Genomic DNA, 12,633 nt, shown 5'->3' on the forward strand with positions numbered 1-12,633 from the left:
AATTTAGATTTGGGTTTGGGCATTTACTGAAGTTTGCATCAAAGTGAATTGCATAGTTAAGGAGAAAAGAGCTAAGTGTTGTTGATACCCTGCTGTGTATCAGATCCTGTTCTAAGCTCTTCATGTACAGGTATTAACTCATTATTCTTGACAACAGCACTTTGACCTGGGAATCATTATTTGAATTCCCCAGTTGTAGAAATTGATGCACAGAGAGGTTAGATGACCTATTCGAGGAGATACAGTTAATATTTGGTAGAGCTAGAATTCAAATTCAGGCTGTCTGGCTACAGAACTCCCTTGCCCCATTTTACTGTCTCTGACAAAGGTATTGATGTTTAAGGAAATCTCTTTAACAATTTAAGACCTGCTCAATCGTGTGTTTGTGAAGGAGTCAGTTTTTCAGCTCGCTGAATATGGCATTTGGTTTTTTTATATTTGTATTTGCCTGTGACAGAAGATTTTGTCACCTTTTCTGCAGAAAGCAAAGTCCACCCAGGCAGTAGTATGCGGTTGTTAGATAAGGGATCTCAGTGGGGAGATCTGAATTCCCTGCCACTGATTGATGACTGTATTACAGCATTTTGCATTTTCCTTTCGTTTCTGGCCTTTGAAGGGAGGTGACTGAGTGTGACCACAGGGTGTAGTCATTTAACCAGCCATCTAGAACTTCCTGCACAGCCATGCTCAATGCTAAGTAAAAAGTCCCTAGCTCCTCTTTATATGAAACTCTGCAGAACTGATGGAATCACAGTCATCGCAAAAAAGGAGGGAAGAGGAGAAAAAGAAATTTGCTTGGTCAGAAGACCTGTGAATGCAACTTAGGTGGAGCTAACAGAGATGGGGCTACTACACGTGAATGTTCATGGTTGGTCTCTGCAGGAATTCAGGGTTTCTACCGTTTGCCTCTGCCCAAAGCTTTGAAGCAAGGCTCCTCCTGTATCCATTAGTCCTCTGTCCTACTCAGTGTCCATTTCCAGCAACTTGACATCTGTAACTGTGAAAGAACACATCTGTCTCTTTTGCCTACTGTCTTTTCTCCTATAAAGTTGTTTCACTCGTTCATTTCAACAAAGGAGGGCAAGTAAAATCAGAATGTAGAAGAAATAGAACAGTGGGAACGGTTTATGGAGTAGAGAGGGTGATTAGCAAAGAAAGATTGACTGCAGACTCAGGGGAGTGAGGGAAATGTGATCAATCAAGCAATTCTTCAAGCAGCATTTGTAAACTGGCAGCCCCCGAACAAGTCCAGCCTGTCTCATGTTTATTTGACTCATACTGAAAGTTTGCACGCTATTTATAAAGAAAGAAAGGAAGGAATTGTTTGTAAAGTTTGAGAAACATGAGGTGCCACATAAAAGAATCTGGATCCCATGCTTTTTTTGTGTTTTTTTAAAGATTAGACGTACCAACCTTGAGGCTGCCTTCCTCAATGGGATCAGGTGTGTAGCAGGTGCACTCTTGGGACCAGCCTGTGTTTTCAGCTTTGCCATTCCCAGTGTTCCCCACGGCCAGCCTGAACTCTTCAGCTCCTCTGTCTTCAGGGCACACTGAAGTTTGTCACCGCTGCTTAGATGCTAGTAATTGACAGCAAATGAAGCTATTTAACAGACTTACGCGAGATGCTTGCTTGGTCTTACAGAGGTCTTCATAAAGTCCCTGTGTTACTCTAAGACGTTATTTTATATCATTGTATTCAAGATTTTGATGATTTCCTGGAGTTGTCAAAATTAGAACTGGAAGGTATTAAAAGAATGTTGTGGAAAGAGGAGGAAAAAATGTGGCGGGATAGGAAGGGGTTGTTAGGGGACTCTTCCTGATACAACACATGTTCAGAGAGAAAGTAGCTGGTCTCAAGTACAAAGCTTATTATGAAATGTCTTAATATGCTGTAAAGGTAAATGACTGTTCTTTGTCTCATCCCATGGAATTTTTCTATGAAGAAACTGTTTCTATGGAAAAAACCGTTCAGTACAGTGGCGTTTATTGAGCAATTATTGTATACATGGTACTTTGTATAACGTGTAATTATACAATGGAGATAATGATACCTATGTGTCATGGGTCTGTGGTAAGGATTAGAAGGGAAGGTTTAATATTTATTTGTCACATGGATAATGCCCAAGAAATGACAGTGGTAACCCCAGAATTTCTTTAGAGGAGGCACTTAGAAGCAGCAGTTGGCTAGAGGAAGGAGCTAAGGGGCCAACTTTGTAGAACAGGTACATTGTACTTGTACCTACTCCAATTTATCTGGGGTAGTTTTGGGTCAGGACTGATGGAAATTTTGGGAGACACTCAGATTTTCCCATTAGAGTCCCACTGGTTGTTATTATTCTGAGCTTCCTTCTAGACTCTTCCTTCCCTCAACATACCCACTTCCTCGTCAGCTAAGCCCTCATTGTCCTTCTCCTTTCTCTCACAGCCTTCATGTGGAAAGCAGGATCTTCTGGCTCTTTCTCCTTTACTTTTAAAGTTTCTACTTTAAAAAGTAATTTAAGAAAATACATAAATAATATCTGTGAATTGTTGAAAACTAAGGAAATAAGAAAAAAAGAAAAGGCACCAGTAACCTCATCATTTGTGGAGAGGGGGTGTCCAGCATACTTCTCTGTGCAAGACCAAATATTAAATATTTTCACCTTTGTAGGCCATGTGTTCTCTGTTGAAACTACCCAACTCTACTATTGTAGTGTGAAGGCAGACTATAAGCAATAGGTAAATGACAATATGTAAATAAACGGTCATGGTTGTGTTCCCGTAACTTTATTCACAAAAACAGCTGGTGGGCCCATAGATCATAGATTGCCAACCTCTGACCTAGAGAAAACCACTGTTAACATTTGATTTCTTTCCTTACAGATATGCACATGAATATCATATATGTTCTTTAAAAATGTGATTATATGGTACACAGTACTTAGTAATTTTCTTTTTCTTTTTGTACTAAAATATATCATGAAAGTCTTCATATGACTTCTGGATTATTCTCCAACCATTTTTTATGTTCATATCCATTTTATTGAGCTTCTTGTGTAACTACCACTAAATTCCATCTCTTCTTTTAAATTTCTGAGTTTCAGGCTTTGTAATATTCTCAAATTACAAGTGATCATAGGTCTTAGTCTACAAATGCAGGGTGAAACATTTTAGTGTTTTTAAAGCAATTTAAGCAGATTTCTCCATTGTTTGCTATCTGACAGTAGATCATATGTCACATGAGCAATTCAGATTAATGTAATTTTTAAAAATACAATTTCATACTGAAGCAGTATTTTTATATTGTTTTCAGAGATGCAGGGGCTGCAAGACTGGATGTGTTTTCAGGTGAGCAGATTTGCTTTCTCCTTTTTTCTTCTAATGGAAAAGCCTGTAGTTATTTTGATTTTCTTTTATTTCATGAAAATCAAACCACATTCTATAGATTTTTAATGTAATCTAAGTGCTTTGTGAGTTCAGTGACCCCGTGGGGAGCCAGGTTGAGAACAATATACTCTTTGAGTGAAATTGTTCACTTGTTAGAGGACTCATTTACAAAATTGGATCTTCCAGGGTTTTGTGAAAGCATCAGTGATTTGGAGCAGTCAGTTTGTCTGCCACGAGAAAACAGTTTTATTTTAAAATGCATATTAACTTAATGGTTATTCATAATTAAGTATACATCATTCCCAACATATCACAGTTTTAAAGTGTGTAAGTGAATGTGTAGTATGAATGTTTGAAGGCTATGAAATTCAAACCAAGCATGTTTTCTTTACTGACTTCATTTCCAGTCACCAAGTATTTATTGCACTTATTAGTTCATTTCACTGAATATGATGCAGAGGAAGTTAGGTTTTGTGATCCAGTCCTGTAGTTAACACTACCTGGAGAAATGCCTATGGTGTTAAAACTGATCCCCAACCCAGATTCTATCAGCTCTTCTGTAAATATTGGCTGTTGGTCACAGGCCAGAGAATGTGGTCCATGATATAAAGTCTTATCATTATTTAAAAAGCAACTCAGTTCAATTCAGTTTTCTAAATGTTTTAAGATTTTGTGCTAGGTGGGTGCTTCTGGTTCACGAGGAAGAGAGACATGGACATCTTGAGAGATCTGAAGAAACATAATAAATGACACTCTTCTTCCCTTTCTACTCCCAGGTTCTGAGAAGTTTGAGAAATCAAATAAGAGAGTAGTCTTCATTGCTGATAAATGCTAGGTTGGAGTGTGGAGCTTAGTGTGGGAGAGCATCAGGCACTCGCCCACCTAGTGGAGTCACGCTCTCTGCAGGCAGCTTGCTCTCAGAGGGAACAGGAGAGATCTGAGCAGAACCTTCTTAAGTTACTTTTCCCCAAATTACTAGTCAGATGAGTGAGCTCACTGCTTCAGGGAAAAAATGGTCAAAGTACAGAGAAGGGCCCCTTTACTACTGCTGATTGAACTCCATTCTGCATAGAAGGAAATGCCAGTAGTGGAGAAAGGGTGGTCTTTCCATATATATATCCAATTATATAAGAGTAAAAGAGAATAAGCATCTCTTGCCTAGGAGAGACTCAAAGCATAGTGGGAACACAGAGAAAGAACACCCCATATTAAAGAGCCAGGGCTTGAAATATGGATGTGATTTTTGTCAGGTAGTGTAGGAAGAAAAGAATAGTCCTGTCTGAGGAATTATTGTGAAAAAAAGAATGGAGGTAGACTAGTTCAGAGACTCATTCATTTATTCAATAACAATTTACTGGGTATCTATTATGAATGAGCCAAGCAGTTTTTCTAGGTGCTGGGGATAGAGCAATGAGTAAAGTGTTTGATTAAGCCTGTGCTCTCATGGAACATGCATTCTAATGAGGAAAGATAGACAATAAAGAAGTGAACAAATAAATAATATACCAGGTCACGATAAGTGCTAAAAAGAAACAAAACATAGTGGGATAAGAGAACAGAGAGGAATGGGAAAGATGTACTATTTTTCACATGGTGCTCATGGAAAGTTGCTCTAAATAGGTGATATACCAGCAAAGACCTAAATGACATGAGGCAGTGAGCCATGTATATATTTGGAGAAAAAGCATCCAGGAGACAATGATGGGGCTTGGTTGACTAGAGCTGAGTGTTAGAGCCAAATGGATGAGCACCTTGAATACCATACTAAGATTTTTTGTTTGTTTGTTTTTCTGTAGCCAGTGAACCATTAAAGAGTTTTGAGCAATGTCAGTTGGCAAATTATTCAATAGAAATGTGCTCTTTTCTTTTTAAAGAAAGATACTCTAGCTAGAGCATACAGGATGGTTTGTAGATGGTCTGTAGAAGTGTGAAAGAACGATAGCAGGGAAGTGGGGCTATGGATGATCTACACAAGATTTTATGAGGATTTGAACGAAGGCAGTGGTCCTAGCAGTGGAGGAAGGAGAAAAGATTCGAGCTGAATTTCATAAAGAGCACACATATTATTGAAGGGTTGAAGGGTTGAGAAGAATTATCTGGAATCACAGAAAGTACAACAACTGTGATCAGAATTCACACATTATGTTCTTTTGGATTTGTGCAAGACATCAGGGCATGGCAGTATTTACTTCACCCCCCTTTCTTTAGCACTTGGCATTGTCACAAAAAATAAAAAAGAATCTTTGCAGTTTGGTTTGAAAGGGGCACTTCTTTCTTTATTTAGGTAATATGTGTTATTGCAGCAAACCACAATATGGCTATCAACCTAGCAAACTGATTTTTCTTCAGAAAATAAAATAAATAAATAAACTAGGGCCAGGGCTTATGCACCGATAGAATTGGTATGGGGGTACATAATTAATCTAAGCATTGGACTAGTTTTAAAATTATTTACTGAGGCATGTGAATTACTTTCCAGTCTTAAGTTTTCTTCAAGTAACTTGAGGGCTATAAAATTCAAACTGAATATGTTTAGCCATGGATGTTTTATCTTTCTGTGTGTATTATTCTAGTAAACATGGATATGCATTCAGTACATATTTTTAGTGCTTACCAAGTGGCAGGCACTGGGCCAAGTGCTGAGTACATACAGTGCCTGCTTTTAAGGAATTGGCATCCTAGTAAAGGGGTCTGTGGAAGATATTGTGTGCAGCTTCACTTTTATGGGTAGAAGGCCGTCGAGCTTTCATCATATCTCTGAGGCAACTGAGTCCCCAAACGTGGAAGAACCACTAGTCTGAAAGAGAAATAGATGCATGAACGGGTATTTGAATATACTTTGAAAAGTGGGAAACACAGATTAGAAAGACAGCATTCATTATGGGCACCTGATGATGTGGAAGGATTAGGAAGGCTTCCTGGAAGAAATCATGTATGAACTAGAGACCTAAAGGGAAAATAGGCCTTAACCTAGAAAATCAAGGATGGAAAGGACGAAGGAGAAGAAGGTATAGTCGCTTGAATCTGGAGAGAACATAGGACACCCTGATGGTGTTGAAGAAATGTTTGAGATGTTCAGGATTAGTCCCAGGTGGTTATTTGTGTGGAAGTGGAAGAGTGCAGTATGGGCAGGGGAGGGGATGACAAGAGATGAGCTTGGAGGGGTTCTTCAGAGAAACAGAACCAATAGTAGATAGATATCTCTCCCTGCCCCTTTCTCTTTCTCTCTCTCTCTCTCTCTCTCTCTCTCTGTCAGTCTCTCTCATTCTATCTATGGATATACATATAGTAGAGAGGGAGGAAGAGGAAGATTATTTTAAGAAGCTGGCTCCCATGATTGTGCGGGCTGGCAGGTTGGAAATCCAGGTCAGAGTTGACGTTGCAGTCTTGAGTTCTAAATCTTCAGGCAGGCCAGCAGCCTGGAAACTCAAGCAGGGTTTCTGTGTTGCAGTCTTGAGGCAGAAAATTGCTGTTTCTTTGGGAAACCTCAGTCTTTGCCTTTACGGCCTGTAACTGATTGGATGAGGCTGACCCACATTATAGAGGGTATCTGCTTTACTTACAATTAGCTGATTATAAATGTTAATTGTATCCACAGGTACTTTCATAGCAACATCGAGTTGACCAAACAGTTGGACACCACAGCTTAGCCAAGTTGACACATAAAATTCACCACCACAGAGAGGTCGGAGGGTCAGGTGATGAAAGGCAAGCTAGATTTGTTAACTGGTTGGGTTGCACCCTGTGGGCAGTGGGAAGGCATGCAAGTGTTATAAGCAGGAGAGGGGTGAACTGCATGACTGGCTGCAGACTCTCGGCGTGCTCTGATTTGTGGGAGCAAGAAGTGGGGGAGCCGCTACTGGAATCCAGAAGAGAGGGGTGGTTTCCTGAACTAAGGCAGTGTCATGGGGATGGAGAAAGTGGCCAGATTTGAGAGATGTGAGGAGGTGGAATGGAGAAGACATGTCTACATGGGTGGAAGAGGTGGAGAACTTGATCTTGAGGCTTTGACTTGGGCAGCTGAAGCCTAATAGCAGAGAGATGCCATTTATTGAGCAGGACATACCAGAAGGAGGAGGCAGTCTGCTTGGGGAGAAGGTGCTGTGGTTTGTTTCAGACATGCATGCTTAGTGGTTAGTAGAAATCGATCTGAAATACATAGTTTTAAGGAATTGAAACAAACAAGGCCAAGCCTCTGAGTGGGTACTTGGGGAACGTTAAATTTTGAGGCTGTGATTGTCTGCAGGCCTTCATGGGAATTTATAGAAAAATTAAGCACTCTGTTAAGACTCTTGGGAATTTTGAGCCTTTCCCACCTATTCACCAAAGAAATGCCCTGCTTTCTTACGTGAGAACTATATACCAAGAGCTGCAAAATCAACTGTTGCAACGTCACAGGCTGAGGCTTGTGTTAGGTGGTTGCCAGTTCTGATAAACCTTAGGATAGTAGGAAGGAGTTTTTATTGCTAAACTGCATCCAAGACCAATTAATTTAGAATATATCCCGGTGATTCAAATATGCAGCCAAGGTTGAGAACTATCGCATTGTGCAAAGAACTCAACAAGAGTTGAACAGTGGAGAAGTGTCAGCCTTAGTCAGGGGACAGCTGAACGGAGCAAATACCTAAAGCGGGGAGGAATATTCTGGCACAGAAGTTGAGCAGACCAGAGAACCAGGTAGGGAGAAGAACTGGGGAAATGAGATGGTAGGGAAGATTCAAAGGGTTTGTAAACAGGAGGTGAATTAGAGAGAGGAGGGGGGATGACAAGTGGACATGTGAGCATAAAATTATGAACCCAGAAAACTTGGGTATGATTTTTAGATATGTATTTATAGATTATTTTGAACATTTAAAAAATGTAGATTAGAGGTGACCATTGAACCCAGAGTTGACTTAACTGATGTGCTAGAAATGAATCTGTAAGGATGGAGTTAGTAAATCCATGGCTGCCTGGAGATGGGGTCGGGGGTGACAGGGCATGGGAGGGGCAGAAGGCAGAGACTACAAGGGGCACCAGGAAACACCTGGGGTGATGGTCATGTTCACTATCCTGATTGTGGTGATGGTTCCACACGTATTTACGTATGTCAAAATGTGTCACATTGTACACTTTAAACGTGTAGCTCTTTTGTGTGTAAGCTATTTCTCAATAAAGTTGTTATGTTAACAAAAGAGAGAGGTGTGCTAGAATTCACGTATCCAAATGCTGAAATTACTTCAAGAGCCAGATTACAAACTGTGCATTGACATTACTCTCATTACTTTTAGTTACACCTTCAACATTTTTTAAACAAGAGATTATATTATGTAATTTAATATCTCTTAATCATCAAAATTGACTCCAAATAACTTAGCTATTTTCAAAAATCAAATACATTTTCAAGAGGCAAATATTTTCTGCCACTAAGAAGCATGCACGAATGGCTCTTATGGGAATTAGCTACTTGGAAGAGAGCCTGATGAATTTAATAAGGATGACCTGGATTGACTTTAGAATTAGTGCTTTGGTGGAAGGGCATCAGGATTGATCAATTTGATAGAGGGATCCTGGGGCCACATCACTGGCTACCTTTATTCCCTCCCCCAGGGAGAAAATACCTGAAGTTTAAAGGACCAGTCAGATTCCAGAACAGGGCATGTCATGCTGTATACATAATTTATTAATATGTACATGTTTTATGTTAATTTAAAGCCTTTTTGTTGCATGATTGTTTTCCCCCTGCAGTTTCTCATGAAACTGTAGCCAAGATGCCTTTGTGAGCTTTATCCTTGTGTCATAACTCTGTCACTCAGTGGCTGCATTTGAGGAGGACAAATAATTATGTGAGCAGCATGACTGTCTGATGAACAAATTAAGCCCCCTATTTATTAGTAATAACTGCTTTCTCTTACAGTGGATAATGAAGAACTGCAGGGTGGATTCATGTTGTGCTTCCTGGATGATGGATGTGGTATGAGCCCTGGTAAGTGAATTATCTAGATTCCTACCTGGCTGTTAGAACAAACAGCCTGAAAACCTATAAAATAAATAAAAATAAATTGAGATATATATATATATATATATATAAATATATAAACAAGTATGGAGCTATTAGGGAAAATAAACCCCAGACTTAACATATTGTTGAGCTTTTTAGCTTTAAATATTCCAGCTGACAGAGTAAATTCACTGTAACCATCTAAAGCAAGACCAAAAGTGAATGTAAATCAATATTGCCAGAAAAATGACAGGCACAGGGCACAGATTTCTTGTAAGGAACAGCATCTGGGAATGAATGGAAAACAAACACAGACTGTGAGATTGTCTTTAGCACACCCTTCAGGTACTGCTTGCAAGAGACCCGAGGCAGTTTCTAGTGTCTTTAGGCTATTTTAAATTTTTTGTTTAACCTTGAGGTAGAGGTCACCTCTCCTTGTTTTTAGCAGTTTGTGTTTTTTCCCTGCACATTCAAAGGTTTAGTTGCTTCTTGAATGTTCTCAGCATAGTGAAAACACCTACAATGCATTGCATGATTATCTTCGTATCTTCAAGGCTAGCAAAAGACAGCACAGAATAGGTACATAATATTGTTTGCTGTGGAACTGAGATGTTATTCCTTCAGATAAAGGATTTGCATGAATTGGGATACCTTATCCCTGAATTCTTATAACACTTGTGTATGTCCCTCAAGCTAGGCTTTTTGACCACAGATTTAACAAACAGTGAGGGAGTTCAAATAATATGGTAGTGTTCTGGTCAGTTCCACACCAGAGGAAAGAATGATCATCTGTGCTGATAGAAGCTAAGAATAAAAAATAAGGCAATTATCTTCTTTTGAGTCTCCAAAGACCCCCTTGGTCTGAATGGTAAAAGACTATGTGTGACATATTCTAAAGCAATTCCTTAAAAAAAGAAGCAACTCCTTTATATGGGTCCACAAACAAAATAATCAAAACACAGGTAAGACAAATATTCAGATCTTCAGAAGAAACTCACTTCAGTTGACATATACAGTTGTATTTTAAAAAGGCCCAGTAGTGTTGAGAGCAATTCTTTATTAATGTTGGAACTCAGGTGATAAATTGGAAGAGTTTTTCTGATGACTGAAAATAGAATCCATCTGTTGTCCAAGCTGAGATCAATCAGTCTTGACCCTTAGAAGATGACTGCGGTGATTTCCAAACTCTTTTCACTTGCAGTCTTGCCCCATTACAGTGCATTTCCCACACAGCAATCCTGAGTGCATTTTTTTCTTTTAATAGATCATATTGATGCCCCTGCTTAAAACCCTTAGTGGTTTTCCATTACTTTAGAATAAAATTCATATTCCTCAGCAACACTTTCAATTTCTTGCATTATTTGGCCTCTGTCCACCTCTTTGACCTTTTCTCATACCTCGCACTTCCTTGCTCACAGCGCTCCAGCCACACCTGGCTGGCCCTTCATCATTTAAATCTCATCTCAGATGACACCTTATGAAGGAGGCCTTGCCTGAGCATTCTATCTGCAGGCTACATTCTTGTTAATTCCCTGTAACATTACCCTTGTTTTATTTCCTTTACTTAGTGCTCTCCGAAAGGATCTTGTTTGTCTACTTCTTTCTCCTACCATGACATAAAGTTATTGAGGACAGGGGTCATGCCTGTCCTATTCAGTGTTCTGTCCCTGTGCTCAGAACTCTGGCCACCATACATGGGAGTCTGTATGGTGTGTGATAAAAACCATGGGATTTGGTCTTCTGCAACTCTGGGTGCTATTTCTGTGGGTACCATTTATCAGTGTGACCTTGGGAAAGTTACATAAACTCCTAAAACTTAAATTTCCTCATGTGTAATGTGTAGATAATAATAATAATAGTATCTTCCTTGTAGGCTTGTTATAAATATTAAGTAGTTGGTGCAAATAAAGTATATGATATAGTACCTGGCACATACTAAATAATAAGCAGTAGCTAATATTATCATTATGGATACGCTCATCTAATAGCCAACCCTTAATAAGAACATGTGATAAAATGTCCAGTTAGCTTCAGACAAGCAGAGTGTCTTTACACACCTCATGCCACGTGCCACTGAACTATAGCATGTCTGCCCCCAGACTGACACAGGGTCCTCAGGGCAATTCTGGAGCATGTATTCAGGTAGCCCAATTGGGAGACCCATTTCTATCTCTTCCTATTTCCCTGGGAGCATTCCTGTTCTTGGAGGTATGTATATTCTGAAGTTCAGGGGATTCTTCTCTAGAATTCCAGAATGCCCTGGAGAGATCAGGAGAATAACTCTCAAAGTCTGAAATAAGTAGCCCTTCCCAGTTAGTAGCAGACCAAAAGCTATTCTGCCCTTCTCAGTCTCACATGGGACTGGATAAGTGCCAAAAGCATAGAAAATTACTAGTGGTACAAATAATTATAGGACCTTTATTAGCATTTATTAAATGGCATGTATTGTCTTTAAGGTTAACACATCATCTCATTTAATTCATTTCATTTATCTTCATCAACAAATCTGTGATATAAGTGTTAGTAGTTCCCTTTTAGGGACAAGAAAATTTTTAAAAAATTAATTAATTAATTTTTGGCTGTGTTGGGTCTTCGTTGCTGAGCGTGGGCTTTCTCTAGTTGTGGCGAGTGGGGGCTCCTCTTCCTTGTGGTGCGCGGACTTCTCATTGTGCTGGCTTCTCTTGTTGCAGAGCATGGGCTCTAGGCACATGGGCTTCAGTAGTTGTGGCACGTGGGCTCAGTGGTCGTGGCTCACGGGCTCTAGAGCACATGCTCAGTAGTTGTGGCACACAGGCTTAGTTGCTCTATGGCATGTGGGATCTTCCCGGACCAGGGCTCGAACCCATGTCCCTTGCATTGGCAGGAAGATTCTTAACCACTGCACTACCAGGGAAGCCCAGGGAAAAGGAAATTAAGGCTCTCCTTCCCCAGGGTCACATGGCTAGGTCTGTCTGACCTCCTTCAATATATTGCTGTTATGATCCTGGTCAGAGATTATGGGGCCTGACAAGGATCCTTGTCTTTGGACTGACCCAAGAAGTATGGATTTGTTCTAATATATGTGTGACATCCTGACAACTCGACCTCTGGCTGGTGTGAATGACTCATAAGTCCTAACCACTTACATGTCTTTGTCAATTATAGAGGAAGCTTCAGATATCATTTACTTTGGAACATCCAAGAAACAGTTACCAAGTTTGAAGTTTATTGGGCAATATGGCAATGGTCTTAAAAGGTGAGAATTGTTTTCCTTAATGCATATATTATTGATTTTGATTATTGGGAAT

At 39.8% G+C, this 12,633-nt stretch overlaps 1 protein-coding gene across 1 annotated transcript in view; it reads left to right on the forward strand.

Annotated features, from left to right (window-relative positions):
- The first annotated feature begins 2,746 nt into the window (after positions 1 to 2,746).
- MORC1 (MORC family CW-type zinc finger 1) overlaps positions 2,747 to 12,633 on the forward strand; it is a 184,931-nt gene continuing 175,044 nt past the window's right edge. The window contains 4 exon segments of the mRNA XM_065875870.1: positions 2,747 to 2,760; positions 3,293 to 3,327; positions 9,263 to 9,331; positions 12,491 to 12,581. Coding sequence (XP_065731942.1) covers positions 2,747 to 2,760; positions 3,293 to 3,327; positions 9,263 to 9,331; positions 12,491 to 12,581 — 209 coding nt within the window.

Source organism: Phocoena phocoena, chromosome 4 (genome assembly GCF_963924675.1).
Source record: "Phocoena phocoena chromosome 4, mPhoPho1.1, whole genome shotgun sequence".
Classification (NCBI taxonomy): domain Eukaryota; kingdom Metazoa; phylum Chordata; class Mammalia; order Artiodactyla; family Phocoenidae; genus Phocoena; species Phocoena phocoena.